A 26,454-nucleotide genomic window follows, 5' to 3' on the forward strand; every position below is an offset into this window, starting at 1 on the left:
CCTCCTCCACACATTTTTTAATAATACATTTAACAGAAAAGCCATCCTCGTTCCTCTCTCAAGGTCATTGCATTTGCAGAAAAGACAGATGAAATTCGGAGCAGGCGCTGGCCACAGTGATAGTGCCATCCCTCTGAATTTGCAAGTATGGATGACGGCCAGTGTTTGCGCGGCAAAAGTAAGACATGTGAGTTTAAGTGATGAATGGGTCTGCAGCTCCTGGAAGAACAAAATAAAGCAGAACCACTTAACTCCTGTCAAAGCTGTACTACAAACCCTACTGGTTGGGCCACTCACTTCTCTATGTGTGATTCATCTGAGTGTGTACCCTGGTAGGTATAAAAAGGGTCCTCCAGAGATGGTACTGGACATTATACAAATTGAATTAAGATGTGTTAATTTTCCTTGTTAGTCAGGAGCAAACTGCGTGCACTGAGTTAACTAACCATAAAAGTCTACATACGTTTTCTATCTCCTCACGATGATGCTGTTTTCCTCTTCCTCCAGGGTGAGGGCTCTAACTTCCTCCAGCTGGGCTCCTCCATCGAGCAGCAGATCAACGGCATGTTCAAGGTGATGGAGGAGTACAACTGGGACAGCTTTGTGGTCATAACCAGCCTCTACCCAGGCTACGAAACCTACGTGGATTACGTTAAGTCCTTCACAGACACCAGTTACTTCATATGGGATCTGCAGGACGTTTTGACCTTTGACATGTCCGCCGATGGCCTAAATGACATCCGAGCACGAAGGCTGCTGCAGCAGATTGACGCTCAGGTGCTATTGGTCTACTGCTCCCACGATGAGGCTCAGTACCTGTTCACCATGGCAGCCGAGGCCGGACTGGTAGGGCCAGGCTACATCTGGATTATCCCCAGCCTTGCGGTGGGGAACCCAGACATCCCCCCGCCTGACAGCTTCCCTGTGGGGCTCATCAGCATCATCACAGACCGGTGGAGGATGAGCCTGAGGAAGAGAGTGCGGGACGGGGTGGCCATCGTGGTGAAGGGCGTGCAGAGCTTTCGGAAACAGAGAGGCTTCGTCCCTGAGAGCCACAGTGACTGTCACAACTCCGTCAAGCCATCCACTACCAATGACACTCTGTTCAGGTAGGTCCAGCTTGAAGGAATCAGACCTTTATCTATAGTAGTCTTTTATATGGCGTTGTTTCTGACATCTCCAAAATATTTTAGGGTTAGGGTTAAGCTTCCTTGTTTTCTGATCTGTTCCTGTTTAAACTGACTAATGATGCTACTTGTTGCTAATTCACATTTCCTCCATCTTTATGTGGTGTCTTAATTCAAATTTCAAATTCAGGAATATGTTCATGTTTCAGTTGCAGTTTAGCTACTGTCAATAAAGTCAACACTTCCTCCATTTCCTCACATTAAAGGTCTTCACATTCAAGGGCACTCCCTTTTGTAGTAGCAATCAAATACACAGCAAAGTATAAGTGACTGAACATATATCCAATGTATAGTAATAGTAAAGTGTAATAAATAGTAAATTTAAATATTTTTGCAATAATAAATATATAAAAAATATTTATATAAAAATAAATACCTCAGTTTTTTTCAAGGATTTACTAAACATTGTTTCTGTGGAATTCTTCAAAGAATTTACATTTTGTAAATGCTTGTCTTTATAAACCATTTTCCATATTTGGTGACAGTACACACAGAGCAAAAAGCATGATGCATGCAAGCATGTTTAAATAGGTATGAGAAATAGAGCTAGTGGCCAGTGATTGTTCCCTAGGCAAGCACTGCACTCAAATGGCCACCAGTGAGTTACAGAGTGGGGGCTCTTCCCATGGAAACAACTTAGCAATGGCTTGCTGTTAATGGTGAAGATGCAATATGAACCCCTGTAGGTTTAACTTCTGTTGTGTTTAAATGTCAGCTCATGTCAAAGTCTGACTCTTTGGTTTCCCAACTCCCTAACCTCCTTTCTGAGAGGTTTTATGGCGACATTGTGGCAACTAATGCCTTACTGCCTTTGCTTCACAAAAATGTAATCACAGATTGTTTTAAGTGTCTGAACAAACAACCAATGCTGTTGCGTTTTCTGCAGAGGACAGTCACTTTTATCATCTCAGTTTAGACCTTTAGCTTTATGATTTGCATAACCTTGTTTGGGACATGCAGAAGAATGTTGTCTGAGGGTCAAGGATCACACTGGCAACAACTATTCTCTTTACATGCATCATAAAGATATAACAGTAATGGCTCAGACCTCCTGGCAAAAGAGGTCAACAGTCATTTATTTATTCATGACTTCCCATCTGTTTGGTGTTATGAAGCACATTTTATGGCGACTGTCACTTTTCCAAACTGTGTCCTCTGCCCTGCTGCCATCTACCTCCTCCACTCCTCAGCACTGAGTGCTCCCCTACATCTCTTGGAAATTGCGAGGTAATTTATCAGATAGGGGGTTTTGGTGACGACAGATAAGTGTGTGGCTTCTCCTCATGTAGACCATGCCAAAATGAGCAATCTGTGTCCCAGAACATGGAACAAATCCTATTTTGTTAGAAAAATGTTTTAATCAGCAAAGGGAAGCGCCAGAAAAAAAACTGCTCCAGCATCAGCTTTTGGCGCATATAAACCAAGGTCATTTAGGGAGAGGGGGTGTGTAAATGTGTGTATGTGTTGTTGTAGATGGTCACCAAGGGGCTGCTAACAGGACACAAGCATCATCACACACTTCTCTTGCATTATGAAACATCACTCTCTCTCTCTGATGTCAGAAGTAATTTTTCTTTCGGAGTCCTCAGAGCCGTAGGGGAGACAACTTTTCCTTTTGTAAACCCAAACCGCCCATGAAAAAGTGGAAGTGGTGAACATTATCTGGGGCTTTGATACTGTACAAACCCCTCGTTTTAGACTTTCCAAACCCAGCAGGCATGACTTGAGTAGCAGCAGCTCTCATCAGTGAACGTGAAGGTCGGTGAGATAGAACAAAGCACTTTCTATTAACTTTATAGTCAGATATCTCTTCTCTTTCCAGCCAGATCAAACATTAACACCCCCCTCAGTTCTCAGATTTGTCCTCACTTGATTGGAGATTTTTTCAAACGAGCTTTTGATAATGAGACAGCTCACCTGTTAATGGGATTATCTCAGATTACCAGATTAAACAGGCTTTTCACACAGACCAGACTGAAAGCTATTCTCCTCCCAGCAGGCTTTCATCACCTCTGCTGGAGTGACGGGTGAGGTGAGAGAGCAGCACCACAGGTCTAATATAACAGGATGGGAGTGATGAAACAGTGGAATCAAAGGAGGTGGTTCAACATGGTTTTCAACACAGTACAGACGCTGTCAGCACACCTTGTGTCTCTATTGTGTCACAAATAAACTGAGGAAAGCAGCTGGGTTTTTATGTTGCATGACAAGGCATTTGTGACATTATCCACTGGATTTAAAATGGTATGCTATTCCCACAACTGAAGGGGAAACATTAGAAAACATCATGCTACATGTATATATACAATATGTATGGAAAAAAATAGATTCAAATAAAATACAAATGATACAAACTAGGGGTGTAAAGATTTACCGGTACAAGTCAGAAAACAGTTTTAACGTACATCGGTATTCGGACCCTTTGATTGATCTAAATGTGCCTTGAAACAGTCGATGGTCCAATTCAAAAGTTATGAATCGGTTGACTGAAGCTTAGCTGCTAACAACGTCTCCACTCTCAAGAATGGTAAAAGGTTAACATGAAGATCTCGCCACAACCCAGCTACAACTTAGCTACAACTTGGCAAGGTCTACAGTAATCACGTCTATGTCTTGGAAAAGCTATAAACACAATGACATGTATTTCTGTCATAAATGTTTTTCCTGATTTTCTATAAAATGTATGTATCTGATGGTAAGCAATGTCACTTTTATAGAATTGGCTTATTATAATTCAGAATGGAAAATAAATGTCTACATTAAACAAATGTTAAGAACTGTATCAGATGCATCGTATCGTGCCAAATTGTTCCATTAACATGCATCGTCCCTGAATCGTATCGTAGCCCATGTATCTAGATACATATCGAATCAGATATTAGATGGGAGAGATGCACACCCCTAATACAAATGTAAAGCATGTTGAACCGGTGTAATGTGTACCAAGTTCACTGTGTTGGTTTTGCGTGTTACCATGTTAACATTTGTAACACTAAACACAAGGTAAAAACCTTGACCTGATGATGGCGCATATTTAAAAGTTAGGAGATCAGTAGAGAAGTTACTGTACTACAGTTCATCCTCTATGAATGTGTTTATCAAATTCCACAGCAAAATATCCAATAGTTGTTGAGAACTAAAAGGACAACCTTGTGAGGGCGCTAAAAGTCAAGGAATCGCCAAAGTCAGTAGGATTCTAGGGACCATGAATGTGTGTAGAAAATTTCATAGCAGTCTAATCTGAAGTATCATCTAATAGCTGATACTTCATTCTGGACAGACATTGTCATTCCTAGATCCATGACGCTAGCATGGCTAACATCATGGTACATTAAACCTATAAAGACTTTGTTATATTTGACTTCATTTCTCAATAATGAATTAATAAGCAACAATTATGACTTCTCATTATTTTTATTGTGCCTTAAAGTTTGAATAATTTTGGCTCAAAAAGGTAGTTCCTCATAATTATGACCTGATTAGTAAAAATGATGACTCATCATTAATTGTGTTTCCTACCAAACTTAAACCTTTTATCTGACCTCACACTTTTAATTGGCAAAGATCAATGTACAAAAAGTTCAGGTAACCTTACCATGACTTTTACTTTCAGCCTGAACATATGAGCGTACGTCTGCTGTTACTGCACACCCTTATTCCATTATCCTCCTTTATTAACTCAGTACAAGCATAAGTTTCTGATCATTGCACCTACTGTTAAATCTACTTCTCTGGAACACAGTATTTTGTTCTCTGTTGTGTACATTTTGCTGTTTTAACTCTGTTTAACCGTATAGATTTTTTGCATTAGCTGTATGTATGTTTACTTGTTGTATCGACACGCCTGCTGTTGCTGCCTCTCGGCCAGGTCGTCTCTGTAAATGAGAATTGGTTCTCAATCAACTTATCTGCTTAAATAAAGGTAAAATAAATAAAGAAATAAACTAATTAACTTTCGATCCAAAAGTAACTTGACAGCAAGCCAATATGAAACCATTGGCTTTTGAGTGTTGCCTGTAACACCACTTCCACTGAGAAGTTCCATCTTCTCAATTACGAGCATACCCTGAGAATGTTTGGGGTTTGCACTGTTGGCTGTAAAATACTAGCAATTTGAAGATGTCATCTGAGGCTTTAGAAAATTGTGATGGATTTTTTCAAATGTTTTTGTACAGAACTTATAAAGTATGTCCAGTGTACAGTATATATAGAGGTTTTATTACAGACAAACTGCAATTTGTATAGATGTTTAAGCCACTGATCATCTTTTGTTTTGGGTTTTGTTTCTCTGCAGGCACATGTTGAATGTAACCTGGGAACACAACGACTTCTCCTTCAACAGTAATGGTTACCTGGTGAATCCCGCCATGATAATTATCACTTTGGACAGAGAGAGACAGTGGGACAAGGTGAGCTTTTCACAAGATGGTGACAGAGGATTTTCATTCCAGAATTAGTTTTTTGTTTTGTGATAATTACTGAATGCCAAAACTCTAATTTAAATTAACCAGAAGAGCTGTTTTACAGTTACACAGCTTCTTTCACTGACGTCTTCCTCTGCATGTTAAAAGCAGAGTGATTTCATACATCACTGGTCTCTTTGTAAAGACCAGTTAGAGGAGTTAGAGCTCCACTCATACCAATGAACCACTTAATGAAGGATCATCTCCTAATCACACACACACACACACACACACACACACACACACACATTATTACACATTGCACACACATACACGTCTCTCACCTACTCCTACGTTTCTTCTAAAGATATTGAAAGAAAACCCAAGCACACACTTTTGTTAGGTAACTTTGCTGCAGGGAGCCGCCTCATTGACTTGGTTGGAGATTGAAACATTAATTTAGCCACAGGGGGTGAATGTGATGTGGACACTAGACTGGAAGGAGTTCACTTCCTCCACTGGTTGAATAGAAGGTGCTGAGTTATCACGCTCCGAGTAAACAGCCACAGGCGATTCAAAGCTAATTATGTTATATTGATGTTTTTCGGGAGCTGCTTCCTATTAATTTCCAATATGTTATCAAGGCTCTGAGCTAATAGAAGCTGTGACGGAAAAAGAACCAAACAAACAATGTGGGTGTGAAAACAGAGAGCAGCCTGGTCCAATGATATAGATATTTAGAACAAAAATAACTTGGCATTTTGGAATATTTATGTGCTTTCTATGATATATATGTGGAATCTATAGTTATCTTGATAACAGTATACAACAGGACGAGAGACTGTGATGGGATTTACATTTACTGTTTCTTTGGACAAGGTATTTAGAATGAACCCAGCGTCACTACAATTATATTTTCCATTAAAATGTAGTTTACATTAATTTACAGTAAGGGAATTTCCACAATATCTGCTATATTAAGTGTGGATCAGTGTGTTATCTGTGTACACCAGACTGTAATGGATCACACACACAGTCCTCCTGTAACTTTCCACAACATTCACTCTCCTCAGTAAACCCAGTTATCATTCCCAGACTGTACTGTTGGCTGCTTTTTGCTCACTCTGCATTATTGCTGCTACCTGTGCTCTCCACTGAAGAACACTGTGATCATTCAATCACTCACAGTTCACCAAAATACGGTCCACTGTCTGGTTTGGATTCAGACGAGCAGGTAAAACATCAGACAACATCAGTGCAATAATATTCCCTGAGCAAACATTTAGATGCCTGACAGCGTGCATTACCTAAGTTAATTAGCAGAGACTGAAGCTGTTACTGAGAAAGCGAGATGGGACAGGTCAAGCAGCTAAAATCCACTTCTGAAGAGGAAATATTTTAGTGCGGTGGAGGATAATGTTTTAAAACAAGAAGCTAAATATTAGATTCTGAAAACCATATGACTTCACTGACAAAAAATGTAATACATCTATCATCACCATATCGTCATATAGTTTCTGTCTTAAAGGTTACTTCGTGTTTGATCATTTTTTGAAACTCAACAGTATACTTTGTGAATCGTGAACTATTACATTAATCATCAATTATTTTGATAATCAATTCATTGATTTAAGTTATTTTTTAAGAAAAAAAAGTCAGAATTATCTGATTTCACCTTGGGCTTTGGGAAAGAGTGATCAACATTTTTCAGTATGTTCTGGACCAAACAACTAATTGATTAATCAAGAAAATGATTGACAGATTCATCGCTAATGAAAAAGATTCTGAATTGCAGCCCTAGTGTTTAGAGCTGCTACTAAAGATTATTTTGATCAATTATCTATTTATCCATTATCTATCAATTGCAAAAATAATATTGTTTGGTCCATAAAAATGTTTTGTGGTCTGACCAACAATTCAATATACCAATATATTCAGTTTGATATCGAAAAAAGGCAAATTTAATCTAATCTAATGTAAATGATTAGGTTACTGTAACTTCTGCCAACAGTTCTGCACTGCACCACTGGGTGATGCAGAGCATAAAACAGCAGTGACTGCACAGTAGCTACAATGGAGACGATCTTAAATCAATCAGTCAACAAACAAATGAATGCAGGAACAGGTTGCAGAGTGCAGGCAACAAAGACTGGACACAGGATGATCACCTTCAGAATAAAACCTTTCTTTCCCATTTCTTTTTACTTTTCTTCTCTTTTGTATTCCTGATGAGCTGTATTTTTATCTCTGCACAGACAGAAGCGGCTGCGTCTTTCACTTTTCTCTGGGCCTCCTGTGTTGGATGTTCACATTGAAGGGCATTGTTCTCTCCTGCAACACTCCCAGTAGATTAGGGAGGTTCTTAACCATCCTAATATCCTCGTCCTCTGAGCCATCAAAGACAAACAGGAGAGTTGGCTCTGGAAACATCCTAGAAGTGTTACACTGTCTCCTCCAATTTTATGAAATGAGCACAAACTCAGAAAGACTGGAATTAATTTGAATTCAGTGACAGTAACATGAATTGGATTCATCACATTTCTATGACAAGGTTTACTTATTTAGACTTAGTTCGGCATTAGGTTTTGGGCACATCTAATCAGAAACACTTTCACATAAAAGATAAATATTACTGACAGAGAGACTTCCTGGCATGAGTTAGGACATCAACCCAGAGTTGAAGGTAAAGGTGTCCTCTCATTCACCCACTGACTGCCACACTCATTTCCACCATGCCTACATTTACATAAAGCTTTTGTGGGAGGAAAAAATATTTTTGTCATTCCTTTAGAGCACAACATTGTGCTCATTTCAGAGAAAATTCATGTGAGGCGATACCTTTTCTGTGTGTAACTTTCTTTTGCCTCTGGCGTCTTTTCTCTGAGAGCTGAAAATCAATTCCACCTTTTGATTGCCTTTTTGCTAGACTTCTTATTGTACATGTTGTAGGGCAGCCTGTCTGTCGTGCTCATACATCCCCTATGTATAAGCCTGACACTGAATAGACTGATACCTAGCATTACACTCCACACCGTCTGTATTTATTAAACCTGAATCTCTTTGCAATGCTCTTATCAAATGGAGCTGCTGTAATTTGCTGTTTCCCAAGAGCCATTGTTCAGCTGGTTCTCCAACTTCCTCCAGGATCTAATGGTCAAGGTAACTTGGGAAGATGGAGGGGGAGCATGACAAAAGAGAGTGGCGACAGTAAGAAAAAGCCCAGGAGGAGGACAGGAAGGGTTTCTGTCATCGCTGTTATCAGGCAGGGTGTTATACGAGACTGAAAAGCAGCCGTCCTCTGGCTCTATATCTGTGACGTGCACAAACCCTGAAATTACAGTCTCGTCGGCTGGTTTGTAAACCAAAAAAAAAGCCTGAAGTATTTCCCCTATGGATTTTTTGCAATATACAAACTATGCTACTAGAGTGACAGTCTCCCAGTCATGATGCCACTTTTTAATGTGCTGTGTAAAGCAACACAAGTGGTTTCTTTTGTGTTTTCCAAGATGAATGAACAAAGAAGATCTTCGCTGTCTGAGAAGCCACAGGGACATGATGTTTTTCATCTCAGTATATTTTCCGGAAATTTGAAATTCTGATTGACTTGACTAAAAGCCCATGAGTGGAGCGATAGGTAAACAGCAGGACTGATCAATATGACTGGCAGGAAAGAGGAATAACTCTAAAGTCCGGAGAGAATTGTGATATTTGCACTTTTTTTCCGCCCACTTTCAGTTTTTTTAATTTCATTGTGACAAGCTGTACTGACTGGTGTGATCAGACAGGATTGTCCCCCTTCCTGCATAAACAGGAGAGATTATGTGGGAGGAAAAACACTTTGTCCAGACTGACACTTTTTTTTTTAGCTCTACAGGAAGTGAATGACATTTACAGCAGCACAGTTGAGTGAGTGAAATAAACATTGTTGACTATGGTTTATATGTTCGTAGTAAAGCGTGTACGTAGGAAGTGTAACTGATTTAGATTGATTTTGAATTAATTCAGAAAATTAGATAAAGACGAGGAAACTGCTCCTCTCATCTCTTATTCCTCCCATGTAACTGTGACACATCCATTCCCACATGTACAGATTAAAGACGAATGCTTCCTGTCAAGACTAAACATTGTTACTGATTTATGATAAAGGAAAATATATATATTCTGCAGATGATACTTTATTTTATCCCCAGTAACAGGAAAGAATCTAACATAGGCCTAGATTTTAAAGTTTAGATTACAAAGTCACATTTGTATGCAATGCAGTTTGGTTGAAGTTTTGGTATAAATTATAAATTGAGTTAATGAATAGAGAAATAAAATCTGATATTATGTAGACACACCTGTATGCTTTTCTTCTGGAGCTATTTTCATGGTTTAGTCTAAGACTATAGTTCCAAAAAGGAGAAATCTTAACCAATATTTTAATAATGTCTCAACATGACAACATCCTCTTGCTCAAAACAGGGTCTATAAAGAAATAGTATTCCCTGTTTGGTGTGGTAGGCCTTGATTCTGACCTGAACCCCACCCAACACCTTTGTGACAGACTGTGAGTCAGAACCTTATCATCCAACATCAATGTTTGACCTAACTTATGTTGCAAACATCTTGTAGAAAGCCTGAAACCAGAAGAGTGGAGGCTGTCCCAGCAGCAGATTAATGCCCACTGTTTTAATATGTTCAACATTCATATATGATGGCCGCATAATTGTCAGTAAGTGTTTCATTTCCTTGAGACTCCTAACATGACTTCTATTAATCTTATGCAGCCTTAAATTATGTGCATTAAAACTGTAATGTTTCTTTTACCTCTGCACGCTGTAAGGTAGTAAATCATTGTAACCGTAAAACGTGCACTTTAAAAAGTTAAGGCCTTACCTTGGACAAAAACAGCCCTACATCCACACTAAAACACTGAACAGCTGTTTAAAATTTTAGGAGTAAGGAATATTTAACTCTGGGAAGTTATCACAGTGTAATTTTACCTTCTGTCATGGCGCCAATTAAACAGTACAGTGTTCATGTTCTAAAGTAATCTATCAGCAATGAGCAGTTGCATGTATTTCACTGGTCAATGATGTACCTTGGCAGAGTAAAAGCAAATGTAAGTAGAAAAACTTGAACTAGGTTGAACTTTTTTGCTGGAAGACTCCTCTGTGATGTGGCCCCCACTGAACTGACACCCCTCATTGAAATGAATGAGGAAGCAGCATTTGTTGACACAGTTCTTTTGTCTGTCTGAAGTCGACCTAAAAGGTCCTCATGTCCTCACTTTGGCAAAGAGAAGCTGAAAACGGACAATTTCTAACTAAAATATAAGCGCAAGAACCAATCATACGCTTTTTAGCACGCAATTTAGTTCACAAAAAAAGCTCTGGAGTTAGTTTAAAAACGAACGCTGGTCTGCTTGAGACTGGAAACTTTAACAAATGTGTGTACAAACAATAATGCACACAGCAGCTCCTCATTTACTTTTGGTTTTGTTTTGTTTTATTGCCACAGTAAAATGAATAATACGTAATACTTTTTTAACTACATAGTTGATGATTTAATTATTTCTTCTTAATTACCACCATGTAATTGGAATCCTGAAATACTTTTTTGCGGATAATAAATCTTAGAAATATTATTTCAGCTTTTTCAAAGCATGTGATAAAAACTTTTAAGTAAATGCGTTAAAGTGATATTTTAATCATACATCAGAATTGGGGAATTACCTCGGTGTAATCCTCCTGCGTAAAAAAGTTAGTTATGATTCTGATTATGGTCTAGTATCCGAGAGGCTCCAGATTCGACCCTCGGAGAGATCTTGTTTCCTGATAAAAATGTTAAACTGTAGCTCCTTCTCATTACTATGTGCTTACAAATGTAAAAATCTGTTTGCAATTCATTTGCTGAATTATGGCAACCAAAGCAGCATTTAATAGCCCCGTCTGATTCAGCATAAAGTTAACAATCAGTGGGATGTGTTTTGGGTAATTGGGGTCCAATTGGTCCTCTGTGACCTTCATTCCTTCATTTCGCAGCCTCATTGAAACAGGGCGCGTCAGAGGGGCAAATTTGGGGAACGTGGTACTAAACAGGTCACGGCTTCTTCAAATAAGTGAGCTTGAAATGTTTAATTTCCGATCTTGATTATGTATTCAGCTTGCTTGAACGCTCATTTCCCCACAACATCCAATTAAAATTAGCTAACTGGTAATATGGCAGAGGGTGGAATTGCTTTCGTTGCGTTAGACGTATAATTGCACTCTCTACGTCCCAAGTCACCCGAAAATCAATTTCCTCTAAACTGTCTATGAACTAAAGCTCTCCTCACTGCACCAGATCCAGATGCACAAATCATAAAGACAACATATACAGTTGGAGAATTGGGGACAACTGTATTAAGACTGGAGGACAGTGTAATATGGCTGCATCCTCACTAGTTTCATCAGAGATATATGAGGATTATTTCTCCACTACTTCTCATCTTTATGTTTTTTTTATTGAGTTAAACAGCATGCTCTGCTGTTTATTTATGAGGCTTTCAATATAATCCCCGTTTCCATTGCTGTAACACAACAGCGTCACACAGTAACCATCTGGAGTTTGGTGCAGAGATTCTTCGCTGGCTCGTGTTGATTCACCCATACTCTCTCCACTCCCTCAGGTGGGGACCTTCGAGATGGGGATCCTGCAAATGAGATACCCCGTGTGGCCGCGGTACGGCTCCTACCTAGAGCCGGTGTCGGATTACAGGCATCTGACTGTGGCCACGCTGGAGGAGAGGCCCTTTGTCATTGTGGAGGCAGTGGACCCCGTGACGGGTACATGTGTCAGCAACACTGTACCCTGCCGACGACAGTCCAACAAGACGGAGGCGTAAGTGATGCTGCTACTCAACAACACTCTATAGTCCCATTCCAATATACAATGAAGTACAGATACACGCTCAAAACTTAAAGAGTTTGTTCACCTCAACCCAAGCAAATCTGCTGAATATACCTGTTGAACCAACCATATATACATGAAAGTACAGCTGTAATATAGACATATTATAGATGGGATATGCATGAATGTTTAAGTGGAAGATTCTGACAATGTGATGCAAATGGGTCATTTCACTATAGAAGACTTGTCACTCTATGGGCCGTGTTGAACTACCACACACACAATTGTAGTGTGATGTAAGAGTGGTGCTTATTTCACCACACAATGATCTTTGGCCTGCTTGTTACTAAGCTTGTACTTAGGCCTTTTTTGAGTCAAGCCATGTGAAGATATTCATGATTATCACGATAATGGAAAATCGGTCAGCACCAGCAAAAATTGTTGTTTTTGACACTGCTAATAAAAAGAGCAGGAAGAGATGGAAGATTTAATAAAACATGTTATTTTTGGACCTTAGATAGATTGATAGTTCGTATTCTCTCTGGAGGGAAAGAAAATCCTGAAATGTTATCAAGCTGGGTTCAGCTATCAAAACCACAACCTACGTTGGATCAGAAAAATGCATGTTGTGTTTGCTCAGTTTGACAGAACTTCAAATTCTACCTAAGATCCAAAGTCATTATATGAAGCACAAGTCATCCAGAATATTATATTTTGAAGTGGAGATAAAAACATTACATCTTAGGCTTCAATATCTCGCTCAATATACAGTATGATGAGATGTTGTTATCCATGGTTGAAGAGGTTAAAGGATACAGAACAGTCTGTCCACTTTTACTCCATCGGTATTAACAGATCATTTACTGTTACCGAACTGTGTGTAGACCATCTTAACTCAGACAAACCATCTCATGCAAACCACTTCATATCACTGTACAGTCCCACATGAGCTCTCACATGTTAACATGTCCATCTTAATTGATTTTGTATCTAACTTGGGAGTGCCATTAGGTATGAGATTAAGAGGCTCTTCCCCTGCCATTAGCCCAGGCATGGCTTCTTATCACTCAATGAGGTGAGATACTCATTAGGCTGCTTGGCCAGATATCCCAGGGATCACCCTGTGACCCAATCAGGGAAATGTATGTGCTGCATGGTGGGGTATCAATTAGATGGGACGATTAGGCCATGCCATCAATCCTCAACACCTAGAGACTGATATAGGTGTTCATTAGTGGGGAAGAGAAGTGCTGGCCATTACCCATTACTGACAATAGCGTTAACGAGAAGAGGGGAAGGAAGATGAAGATCACGTCCCTTCAGTGTTATGGAGCACTGTAGTGCTTTATCGCTCATGCTGACCAAATCATCCCACCAGTATAAGAACTGCATCATTTGCCTTGTTGGACAATGGCACACTTTGATGGAGCTACAAATCCAGGCCAGGAGCAGATAAAGCCAATAAGAGGTTCAATGAAGCAATCAGTACTTTGGTCAGCTGAAAGGGAAACATTGACCAATGAACGCTGAAGGGAGAAGAAGTAGATGTAGATATAGATGATGTGCTTCAACAGTCAAACTGAAGATAGAGATTTATGCATAGTGGGACTAGGGCTGCATCTATAGATTGCTTTCATTAATGGTAAATCTGTGCAGAGTTTCTGCAGGTTTCAACAGGTTCAATTAAACCCTGCAGACACTCAGTCTGTGGACTGTTTTTATAATTAACTGATTCAATTCAAATGTTAGAAAATAGTGACAATGCTCATTATGATCCCCCAGGCCCAAAAGTGATGTCTTCAAGGTACATATTTTGTCCAATCAACAGTGCAAAACACCATGCTATTTATGATTAAATAAAACAGCAAATCCACATACTGGAGAAGCTGGAACCAGTGAACGTTCCAGGATAAGTGGTCTGAATGACTAATACACTATTATAGCAATAGCAATAATAATTATTGTCGATTGATGTCAACAGATGTTAATATAACTAATGCTGATTGAGACATTTAAAATACAAAACTAAAACTTACCTGATACTGGATTTTTGGTTAATATATTTCTTTTATAATTTCTTTTTACTCATTTGTCAAAATGATCACCCATACTGATGTATTTGGCCTCTGTTTAAAACCAAGCTGAGAATTGTGTTCCTCAATCCTTGATGGACGGTCACCTCTCTTAATCTGAATCTCCTGCACGACCTAAAGTTCTCCCACTGCCCTCAACATGCCCGCAACTCAAACCCACATCAGGGCTTTCTAAATGGGGAGTCATCGGTCATGCAGGCTTTCCATTTCAATCCCTCAACCCCCTCATTCCCATACATTCAGCCTGCCCGGCAGACCATCTGTGCAGTTCCCTCATTCGTCCTCAGAGAGGCCTGACAAACAGCCACCAGTGCCTGGCTCAGACTTGGCTAAAGCAGCCCAAAGCAGTTAACACAAGCTCTTCCCTTTGAGTCACACATGTTTCTCCAGTGGGATCAGAAAAATCTGAAGCTTCCTCACTGCTTTTGTACTGCAGGCAGACTCTTCTCCCTGAGAGCACATTGGAGGAGATTAATTCAGAGGCAATGCCCCAGTGAAGGCAGATATTGACCTGGGAAGATAATGTCATCATACATTAGCTGCGTTCAATGGGAGTTAGATCATAAGTTGATTTAATTAAAGCTGAGACTGAGTACAGCGGTAGATGAGCTCCCTGGAGTCTCAGAACAACAGGATCAAATACACAGCACCACAAGGTTGCACTAATCAACTCCACAAATCGGTGGCCTTACGAGCTCATGTTAGAAAACTATAGTCACTTAAATCATGTCATGTGATGTCAGGGGCCAAGGGGTCTGTGGGCATTGTGAGAAGTGACTGTTATTGTAGTGACTGTTAGTAGTTATTTACTTCAACACAATTTAGTGTTGCAGAATAAACAAACTATATAATAACTTACTTCTCCTACCCCTTAAATTAATTTTGTGACTCCTTGAGGTCCTCTGAGTTTGGAACAGTTTGTATTGCATTTCCTCAACTTTGGCAAATCTGCATCATCCCAGCTGGGGGAATGCAGTGAGACTTTTACTTTGCAGCCTCTAATCTGATTTAGGCTAACAATCTTTACATGAAAAACTCACCTGGTGGAGCTTTACAACTTGTTTAGTGAATATTTCAAGGGCTTCTCAGTGGGAGTGTTGCCTTTAAATTGTCTTAAGAAGGGATACAGACATCGTCAGCCACACAGATGGCCACTGACAGTGTAGCACACACGCACCACCACATACTGCTTCCTGTCACCATCCATATGCACAGCAGCTTCAAAACGATTCGAAGAATGTCCACACTTTGAATAAATAACCTCACACACACATGCAACAACTCCCAGAGACCCTTTTAATGCAATTGGCAGCTAACTTAAAGCCCAGCGTTGGACCCTGGCTGGCAGCTGTTGAGATGGGGGATGTTGGGACCACTGTGCTTACCCGAGGTCTGCTGTGGCAGCCTTGTTTTCCTCTAAAGTGTTCATTTGTTTCTGTTTGTTGTGGCTCGGCTCTGCCTGCTTGCCGCCTCGCCTGTCCGTCTCATTGCCTCCTGGTCCTGATGTGTGGGTGCAGAGTCCATTAGACTGAAGGTCTGGGGGAGGTTAGGGGTGACGTGTCATTAGTGCTCTCTGCATTGTGCCCATGGCTCACTAGTTCGCTGCCGCATCACCTCACACTACCCACCTCATGCGGTGTAGAGGTGTGTCGTTTTGGTTTCTCTGAAAGCAAACAGACGTTTAATGGTGGACCATAACCTCTCTGCGGGTAAATAAAAACAGACAAAATGGATCATCAAGTCTGTCCATAATGATCCTGACAAGCTGACATCAAGGAAAGTCAGCCACTTTGAGAGTTTAAGAAATAGATGTCACACTCACAGTTGTGCCTCTCTTTATGGGAAAAGCTCTCCATACAATGGGCTGCAGTGGGTGCAGTGTATTAGTATTGTATTGATAACAACTGATAATTTACTTTATTAGGAACCAACATTATTCTATCTTTTGTGAGTCACTAATTGCTCTCGACATAGAAATATGGACAAAAGCTTCCCCCATGCAGATTGTGACCTTTTCAACCATCATTTAGAGCTTTATATGAAGTTAGTATCTTACGTAATACAAAGACACATATTTAGATCACTGCAGGCCTTCTTTGTTAATACATATAGCAAGCAGCATATACAAAATATCTGAATTTAATGCCACAAACTTCCCTTTAGTTTGCAAAATTAAGGGAATGTTAATGTTTTCCAACCCTGATGATGGTGCGACCCAAAATAAGTTGGGCATGTGTAATGTGACATACTGGGAGACAGCCGATGCAGTAATCACAAGATCACCCCCCCCCAAGAAAAGGCAAACACAGCTGCAATCACGACAAATGAAAAGAGAAACGAGTTGTTGGTGCAGTCTATAGGTCTGTAGCACCTCATGGATCAGATGGCGAGTTATGATTGGTCGGGGTCCAACTTGCAGTCTTTCTCTCAGCCAAGTCACACCAACAACGTATGACTCTATGATTGCTAATTTGTCCTAGCATTAATCATCAATACGACAGCAGACTGAGGAGCATAAGCAGCATTTGGGCTTCATATTGGTCTTTTAGGAATCAAATCCAGTTTTACCCTTTAAATAGACTTATTTTAAACTTATGTAAAGTTCACAGGAATAAGTGCTTCTGTTCATTATAGTGAATAGAAAACAAAGTTGCAAATGTGATGTCAGGCACTACAGTAACTAATCTGTCTGTTATTTCCTGTGAATCTCTGATTAATCTTTTGTGTGTAAACAGAGAAGGAAATAGTGAAAAATGCCCATCACAATTTTCTAGAGCCCAAGGAGACATCTCCTTATTGCTTGTTTTTGAAAATAAAAGCTGAAAATCATCGTATTTCTGAAAGTAAAACCAGTGATTTTTCCCCTCTAAATCAGATGTTTTAAAAGGCACCAGACTTTGTGTTTTCTCCCCTCTTCCTGACTCACATCACTGGCGTCATCCGGTTAGTGTGAAACTGAAGGACATTCTCATCCCCCACGTTCTTGGTAATCCAGCTGATAAGTAAGGGGAATTGATTTCAACCCTTACGTCAGCCTCTTTAACTTGGTATGCTAAGCCTGAAACTGTCCGTTTAGTTTGCGCTGCATGCTCTGTCTGGAGATCAGTGCTGTATGTAAGCAGGCGCGCCGTGCCTTTTTTTGTTGGCATGTGGTAGGTATTACACAGGCGAATGACCTCATTAAAGCGGTTTAGCATACTGTAGTCCACACCATATCCAAGTCTGGGTCAAACTGTTTGGTCTTTGGAAGAGGGGGAGATGAGAGGAAAATGGTGAGGGCAGGGAAGGACAGATTAAGTGCAAGTCTAAAATGAAATAATTAAAATGTGCCGCACTGTGTAGCATTTTAACAACATTTATAGATTTGCAGCAGTAGATAAATTACAATTAAAGATGAGATGATGGCTGAGGCAACAGGCAGCCTGCCAGCCTCTACACTGCGTTTTATATGCTCTGATAGTAGTTTGGGTTTGAAAATGAGGACTGCTGCATGGCACAATACAAGAGTCTGCTGTTACTACAGCAGTTATGGTCTAAAAGCCATAACCCAAAGCCTGAACCCTAACGAACACTTCACGTCAGTAAACTGAGCTAAAGGGGGTCAAGAGTTTATGGGTCATCTATCTTTAATCTTAGAACCTGTAGCAATACTTAGTAACAACTAACTTCATTGTAACTTTACCTTCCAGATTTTTGCCACCAACCCCCCCAAATGTTTTGAGCACAAATTCCAAACATACAAAGTTATATGAATATCTGCTGCTTTTCTCTTTTTGTATCATTATAAACTTGTATAATATCTTTATATTTCTATCTAATATTTTGGACTATTGGGGTAAAACAACACATCTGATGTCACCTTAGGTTCTTGGAAACTGTGATGGGAGTTTTACAGACCAAACAATCAACTGATTTATCATATATACAATATTTGGCAAATCAATCAATAATGAAAATAATGCTTAGTTACAGCTTTAATAAATATTGTGATACGGTATTTTTTTGCAGATACATATAAAAATAAATATAACTATGACGCACTCCTGCATCCCTCCACACACATAAATTCTCTGGCAAATTTGCATTGATTCCGGTAAATATAGTCACACCTTCCAAATCTAGTTTACATTAAAAGAAGGTCAACTGGATAAAAATGGAAAATGGAAATGAGCTGCTCAGTTCTCCAAAACAATGAAAACAATAAATTGTTAAACCATAGGTTTCACTGTAAACTTATAATCAATCCAGGATTGAGCTTTTAATTTGGCAGTCACATATGTAAGCAATATTTCTCTTGGTAAAAGAAATAGCTCTACATTCTGACAGCCATCGCTAATATAGCACGTCCAGTGAGTAACATGGGTCTCCCTGTCCGTCCTTTCTGAGAGTAAATGTTCTGGTATCCCATTCCAACTGTATCCAATCAGGAGGGAGAACTCCACAAGAGATGGTCCTCAAGGGGAGGAAGCAGAATTTAAGTGGACATTAGTCCAAATGCCAATTTTGCTTACAGCACCTTTAAGTGCTCATTTCCTACTCTTCAGGTACCATTTCAAGACTGGTGGCTATGGCCAAGTTGCCATTATCCAGTCCAAGTAATCCAGCAATGAGTTTCACTCCTGTCTGCCATTGTTTGTTTGTGATTAATTTCTGTCGGACATGTTTTGGTCCGCCCAGCTGTCCGTCCATCTGCCCGGGCTGTGACATAATGTACAAGCCGAGTAGCTCCAACTCTCCCTCCTGCAAACCTCCATTTTCCTTACATCAGAGTCCTATCCTCACCTCCATCAGCTCCATCGCTATAGGTTTACTTCTCAGTCCGAGTCCTTCTCAGTCAAAAAGGTCTTGTGCAGGCGGCTGCTTGTGTTTCAGCATCGTTTAACATTTAAAATCTTTTTTGGTTTTTAGTAGTTTAAAAGAGAAACCCATTCATATTTGTCAGTATAGGAAGGTATTGGAAAAAAAATGTATGTAGAGAGAGAAAAACAGTATATAACCATAAACTGAGGTAAAATTGTGGCCAAAACAATTAAAACACTTTACACCATCCTTGGGGTAAGCTAGTTCTTGCTGCGGGGCTGCTGTACTGCATTACATTGGCATTTGATACTACAGTTCTGCTACAAACTTGTTGTTTTCTTTTGTGTCAGATGTTTGGCATGACACAGAAATAAAGACCAAGCCAAAACTAAACTGTAGCGGACTGTTGAAGGTTATTTTTCAGCCGATATCAAGACTACACATCTAAATATTTGTCAATATTTCACATTACGCCCTTTTCTCTAGTTCAAATATGAGTCTTTATACATTGGTATTTCCATATAATCCAAATAATGTATTGGATGTAATTATTGGCGATTTCCCTTCAATTGATAAGGTATAATGAGAGTTTAATAGCATCGTCTGTAACAATGAGAACTGAGCAGTCTAGATTAACAGAAACCTATAATGCAAAGAAACCAGTTCTCAAAGAGACAGAGCAGGAAAGACACTGCACTGACGTCCAAAAAGAATATACTTCACCCAAAATCAGAACCATCACATTCTCTGTTTTTGTCCCTCTCTTTGTCTTTCAGTATTGTAGGTCACACTGAGCCGTACACAAAACTGTGCTGTAAGGGCTTCTGTATAGACATCCTGAAGAAGTTGTCCCGCACCATCAAGTTTTCCTATGACCTCTACCTGGTCACCAACGGCAAGCACGGCAAGCTGGTGCGAGGCATTTGGAACGGGATGATCGGAGAGGTAAGAACCACGAGCAGAGAGCTTTACATGGCAGCTGTCCCACTTCACTCAGGAGGACCACAGTGACACTGTTCATGAATGAGGTCAAATCTCTGTTAGCTGTTCTCTCTGCAGTAAACAGCTAACAGTGAAATATCCACTGCCAAGATTCAAAACATAGACTACATTTATTTTTTGGGGGAAAGAACATAGATGATGACTTGATTAGAAGATACAGAACATGTGTAGATCTGTAAGGAATTTGTGTAATTAATGATACTTATCGTAAGGTGTTAAGTGTTTAGCAAACCAAGTAAATATTCCTTATGGTGCACTAATGCCACTTTAAGAATAGAATATTCTTTTAGAAATGTTTTTTTTCGTTTTGAAGGGTATTTTCTTTAATGTTTCACTGGTTCTTATAGAAATAGGTGATATGGGAACTTCAGAAATTTAGTATAGGACTTTAATAAAGTTAGGGGGCTTGCAAGAGAGGCTAGATTTTAATTGTTTAAAAAGAATGACCAAACTGTGCAGCAGCACAAGATCAGATCAGATATCCTGACATTTTGTCTCTATAATGGGTCAAATTCCAAAAACACTAGATCTTACATTTCACATAACGCAAATTGTTAGCATCTTTTCTTAGACCTTCAAACTCCTCATAGAGTTTAACTTGGCTTTAGTGGGGGTTACTCTGTTATTGAGGTTATAGTAAATAGATCACTGATGAAATACGGTAAATTGTCAAAATTTGACTTGAATGAGGGCAGAAACATCTTTTTTGTAACAAACATCATCATTGTGCCGTGGAACCAAAACATAAAAACATATGTAACCAAAACAAAACAAATATTCAGAACATACACAGAAAGATCATAATACCTCCTTCAGAGAGGATAAAAGACTAGCCTATGTAGATATCCAGTCATTTTTTCCTTCACCATATTTTAGACAATGCTGTATATGTAGAGTATAACCCATTGATAGGCCTGATGTAGTATTAACAAAAGCAATTTGAAATCAAGATTAATGAGTACACGAATAGGTACCAAGGTCACTGTGGCTGGTGTGGGAGGGACTGTTGTACATAAAGGAGGAGTATGTGTCTTTGTGAATAATCCCCACAGTCCGACTCCTCTGGCCAGCTCTCCTTTTGAGAAGTTGGAGGATACAACATTAGTTGGCCTTTTTCCCCCTTTTTTAAAAAAAAGAAAACAGGAAGGCTATTGTGCTCAATGAGGCATCAACCTCCATAGGAGAGGTAATGGCTTGCATGAGGCAGAGTGCCTGGACTGTAAATCTACCAGCTCTCCATCAGTATGATAAACAGTGGTGTGGTGTGGCAGAAAAGGCTTGAGTCACAGGAGCTTTTTTAACTGCACTTGTGGGACTCTGAGAGGTTCTAACATTAGAGAGAATAGCATTACGTCCTATTCAGCCAGAGCCACAGTGACCTTTACTCTGTGGCGATTAGTTCCACTTCCTGCTAGTAACATTTTGTCAGCAGACGTCTTATGTAATAGGCATTATGCTATATGATGCCTTCTAATGGATTAGAGATGGATTAGATGGTGCATCGTGCTTTACAATGCAGTGGTGGGGGAAAAAACCAAGATAATGTTGGGATGGGCTTTTCAGTTGGGTCCGTCTGGCTGCTGGGTGGGCGTTGGAAGAACCATACAGTACAGTATATCACCCTCAGGGACAGAGGCCGAGTGTGTTGACTTCACTGATAGATGAGATTTATCTCAAAGGTCAGCTGTGGACGTCCAGCATTATGTCGGACACTGCTACACGGGGTCCGATTTATGATAGTGCCAGACCAACATCCGCTTTCCATTTGCGCTTTCATCTCACCAAAAAATGTCTCTATTGACTTTCCTCCCGCCACAGGTGTTCTACAAACGGGCAGACATGGCCATCGGCTCGCTGACCATAAACGAAGAGCGCTCTGAGATTATTGACTTCTCAGTGCCGTTTGTGGAGACAGGGATCAGTGTGATGGTGGCCAGAAGTAACGGGACTGTCTCACCATCTGCCTTTTTAGGTGAGACATTCCTCTGTGCTTCTCTGAAGTAATGAAGATATATGTGGCTGGGGATGTGTTTGCTTTTGCTTGACTCCATTACTCTCCTATTACCTCTCTACTGGTTACTCGTTAAAAATGTCTTTATATATATATATATATATATATATATATATATATATATATATATTACTTGTCTGTATGCATGGGTATTGTTTTTTTTATTTCTTATTCAAAATAACAAAAATGTAAAAGCTTGTCAGAGCTTTTTGTCATTTTGTAACTTTGAAGAGTGAAGAATATCCTGTGTGCTTTTTATGATGTAAATCAAATATAATTTTTCATGCCCATTTATCTATTTTTTATAAAATAATGTGATGATTTCTGGCCGATGTCAACGGTCTTGGCCTTGTGGCCATGTACAGTTCTTTCATTGATCAACAGGCATTGTCGCAGGCAAATAAAACAATAACAAATCAAAATCTCATAAAAAGGCAGATATGATGAATATTGCACCTTCAGGATATTTATAATTACAGTAAGCGCTATAAATACAGGCTTAGCTGCTTTTATTGCTCAAACTTTATTTGAATAGCACATTTCATACAGTTCAGTGCAGTTCAATGTGCCTCACAGAGGATAGTATGAGATAATGTAGCAAAAATGAAATAAGCTAGACTATAAAAATAATGCTGATATGACAAACTCATTTGTCTTTGTTTTCTTCATCACTGCCAACAGATGAAGTTTGAATCTTGAGTGTCTCCTCAAGCTCTTCCTTTTCTTCAATGTATGTCACCTGCCTGACTGTCCCCTGTGTCCTCTGTCCCTGTAGAACCATACAGTCCGGCAGTCTGGGTCATGATGTTCGTCATGTGTCTGACTGTTGTGGCCATCACAGTCTTTGTCTTTGAATACTGCAGTCCAGTTGGGTACAACCGCAGCCTGGTGACTGCTAAAGGTGAGTCTTGCGTCCCTCCCCCATCCATCTGCTGATCCTCCCTTCACAACCACAACAACAGGGTAGAAGATGAGAGTATAGCTGCTTGACAGGCAATAATTGCTTTTTTGTTGTTGTTTTTGCTGTTGGTGTCCATAAATTAAATGTCCCCGTTCATATTTAACTCTCATTACTGCAGGGTACACAGAATTATTTGTCAACAAGGTTTTCATATTCATCATTTTAAATCAACAGTTGAGGTACATTGTCAGACATTAAAATGAAAAGAATAACTTTTATTTTTGTCATAATGCAGAAAAATGCAGCAACTTTTTTTTTGTTGTGCTTTAATGAATTAATTTTAATATTGGCATCCCTGAACTTTCACATAGAGTGGCGACAAACACAGAAGTCTTAAGGGTCTGCAGGGGCTTCAGAGAACATGTGAGACATCAAAGCCTATTAACAGTGGCCACATATTGGATCAATGCCTGGAAAATTGAGATACTGCAGTTTCATCTCTGAGCCATGTGGTCTATAAAATATCTTATAATGGATGAAGAAAAAGCCAAAGGGGGCTACACACATGGCTCGGCTTCTGACCTTTCTTCTATGTATGTTATGCTGTATCCTTCATATGATGCCAAAATGAATAGCAAGGTCAAATATGATTCTGCTCTCATTGCATAACAAGGACACAAAATTGGTTGTATATATTTGACTTTAGACATGTAACTGAGTTTTACCTGAACTGAGTTATCCTTTAGACTATCAAACAAGACAGCTGCTTCACTGCTGTTGTGTGTTATTGTCTTCCATAAGTCAGTTTGCTGACATTTGATTTCCAGTTAAAGATGTAAGATCTGTTCATCGTAATGGCAACACTGACATATTCAGATGTGCATTGAAACATTACACTGATAACCCAGGTCACCTGCATCTGGATCTGTTGTGTATCACATACTCAGTAATGCTGACACTGGCACTCAATCCAGCTTTTGACAAGATGTCAGCAGCTTGACTTACAACAAGTATGACAATATACAACACTGATACTATTACTAGGTAGTTGGTTTAGACTGTGGAGGAAGGGGCCGCAGGGGATGCTGAAAAAAACTCACATTTGACAGTTGGAGAAGCGAAACCCAGCGTCACGCTGCGGTGGCCAATCTGGTGATCAGACCGATCAAACTGCTCCACAGTCAGCCTGAAATATCGCAGAAACAGGTTTATGGACAAAACTAAGATATTCTCCCAGTTGTGTCCTTGCTTGGTTTGTTCTGTGTACCCAGCTTCAATGTCTGTCTCTGGCTTGCAGTTTATTCTGCAAAATAGCGATACCAAGAATCTTCCTTTGTTTGTGTTCATCTGTTTAAGAGAGAGACAGCAGTGGTCGAGCAACACAAAGAGTAACTGGGGAGAAGGAGCTCTGGTAGCGATAAAGCCAGTGAATTCAAGAAATAAATGTTATTTTCTGATTGTCCAATAGTATAAATAAAGAGGCCCTGACCCCAACACAACGCTGCAGCTGCTAATCACCGCAACGCCTGATTTGGTCTGTAAACAGCCAAAGACAATCGACATTTGTCTCCTGAAAAGGGAACTAATATGAGGTTACACTGCCAAAAACCCAGGATGGTTAAGTTTACAAAGTGTGTGAATCTTTAACAAGCCTGTATACTGTATTTCTTCAACAGTGAAGGATCATTTAGTTTTTTTATCTGGGAGGTGGGGATTCCCTCAGTCTTAACAAGGTTGTTTCAAAGAACACTCCGATTATTTTCGGAAAAGTCGTATAAGACATTCTGGAGGGCAATGAAAAACTACTTGTTTTGTAGGTGAGGTAGCCTAGCCACTGTGCAGTGATGAGTATTTCCTCCAGCGTTGTCCATCATGTGCTGTGACTCATACCGAATCCTGTGCCACTCTTCGCTTCATCCTCCCTAGATCCTGGAGGGCCCACATTCACTATTGGAAAGTCAGTGTGGCTGCTGTGGGGAATCGTCTTCAACAACTCAGTCCCCATTGAGAATCCAAAGGGCACAACCAGTAAGATCATGGTCCTGGTCTGGGCTTTCTTCGCTGTCATCTTCCTGGCTTCCTACACAGCCAACCTGGCAGCCTTCATGATCCAGGAGCAATACATCGACACAGTGTCTGGACTGAGTGACAAAAAGGTACAGAGCTCCGTCATTGCCATTGACAGTCCCCACTGTGTGTGTGTGTGTGTGTGTGTGTTGTCGGGCGTGTTGTTGTGTTTGATGTACCGCTTAGGAAAAACACAAAGTGCTCTATTTTGGGTGTGTAAACAGTGTGTGGTAGAGTTATGAAGGCAAATATCCAGAAGTGGCAATGTCATGGCTGTGACTTTTCACTTTGCCCACAAAATATAAAAAGGGTTCATAGAGTAAGTGGTGAAATTGAATTACATCCCCAGACTCTTTAGATGGAGATGTCTGTGAAAAGCCTATGAAATGTAATACACAAGCGGGTTTTCTGGGCAGACAGTGATTATAATTTCTGGTATTATCTTATGCATATTTGTCTGGCCTGAGGATCTCTTTTATAGGAGTATTGACAAGGAAATCCATGTTAAACCGTCAGCACAAGAAATGGTTTGTAGACTTTTTGCTCGCAGGCAACTGAAGGGATTAAAGAGGCATTTGAGGAAAAGACCAAGCTGTCCACTGCTCATTACAATTCTGGTAAAGTCATTTACAATTCTCGTCTCATTATACATTAACTCTGCTATGCAGAGACAGAAACAGAGCCATTTTGACAGCAAGTCCATAGATTATTGAACAGCATTCTGCACGACAGCATGTAGAGAATGAACGGTTGAACTGCTGTTTGTCCAGCTGTGCTGAACCCCTCAGGTTAAGTAAATGTAAATGAGGTACAAGATGAAGCCACAGAAAGTGACCTTGTATCAGAGGAGAGAATGATGAAGACGAGCGGAGCTGCTCTGTGCGCTGTGTTAAGGCAGATGATTACCTCTTCCCTACAGAATAGACACTTCACTTATAAGAAAAGTCCTTGTGATAGGGTAACACATCATGTTAAATCTGACAACGCCCAACCTCCTTCCATCCACCATTTGTGTCCAACACACTACATCTCTGTCCCATGTAGTATCAGGAAAATGTGTATGCAGAAAATGTTCCAGCTGTAAAGATATAGCGAGGTAGCTTAATCTAAGTAAGCT

General features: G+C 40.0%; 1 protein-coding gene across 1 annotated transcript in view; it reads left to right on the forward strand.

The window, feature by feature from the left end:
* The window catches only part of grin2ca (glutamate receptor, ionotropic, N-methyl D-aspartate 2Ca), a 65,661-nt gene that overhangs the window by 33,008 nt on the left and 6,199 nt on the right, over positions 1 to 26,454 (forward strand). Inside the window, exons 4-10 of the mRNA XM_051388487.1 lie at positions 508 to 1,109; positions 5,482 to 5,596; positions 12,243 to 12,454; positions 20,133 to 20,301; positions 22,177 to 22,330; positions 23,145 to 23,270; positions 25,197 to 25,426. Of these exons, the coding sequence (XP_051244447.1) occupies positions 508 to 1,109; positions 5,482 to 5,596; positions 12,243 to 12,454; positions 20,133 to 20,301; positions 22,177 to 22,330; positions 23,145 to 23,270; positions 25,197 to 25,426 (1,608 nt within the window). The remainder of the gene's footprint in view (positions 1 to 507; positions 1,110 to 5,481; positions 5,597 to 12,242; positions 12,455 to 20,132; positions 20,302 to 22,176; positions 22,331 to 23,144; positions 23,271 to 25,196; positions 25,427 to 26,454) is intronic.

The sequence above is a fragment of the Dicentrarchus labrax genome, unplaced genomic scaffold, assembly GCF_905237075.1.
Source record: "Dicentrarchus labrax unplaced genomic scaffold, dlabrax2021, whole genome shotgun sequence".
Taxonomy (NCBI): Eukaryota; Metazoa; Chordata; class Actinopteri; family Moronidae; genus Dicentrarchus; species Dicentrarchus labrax.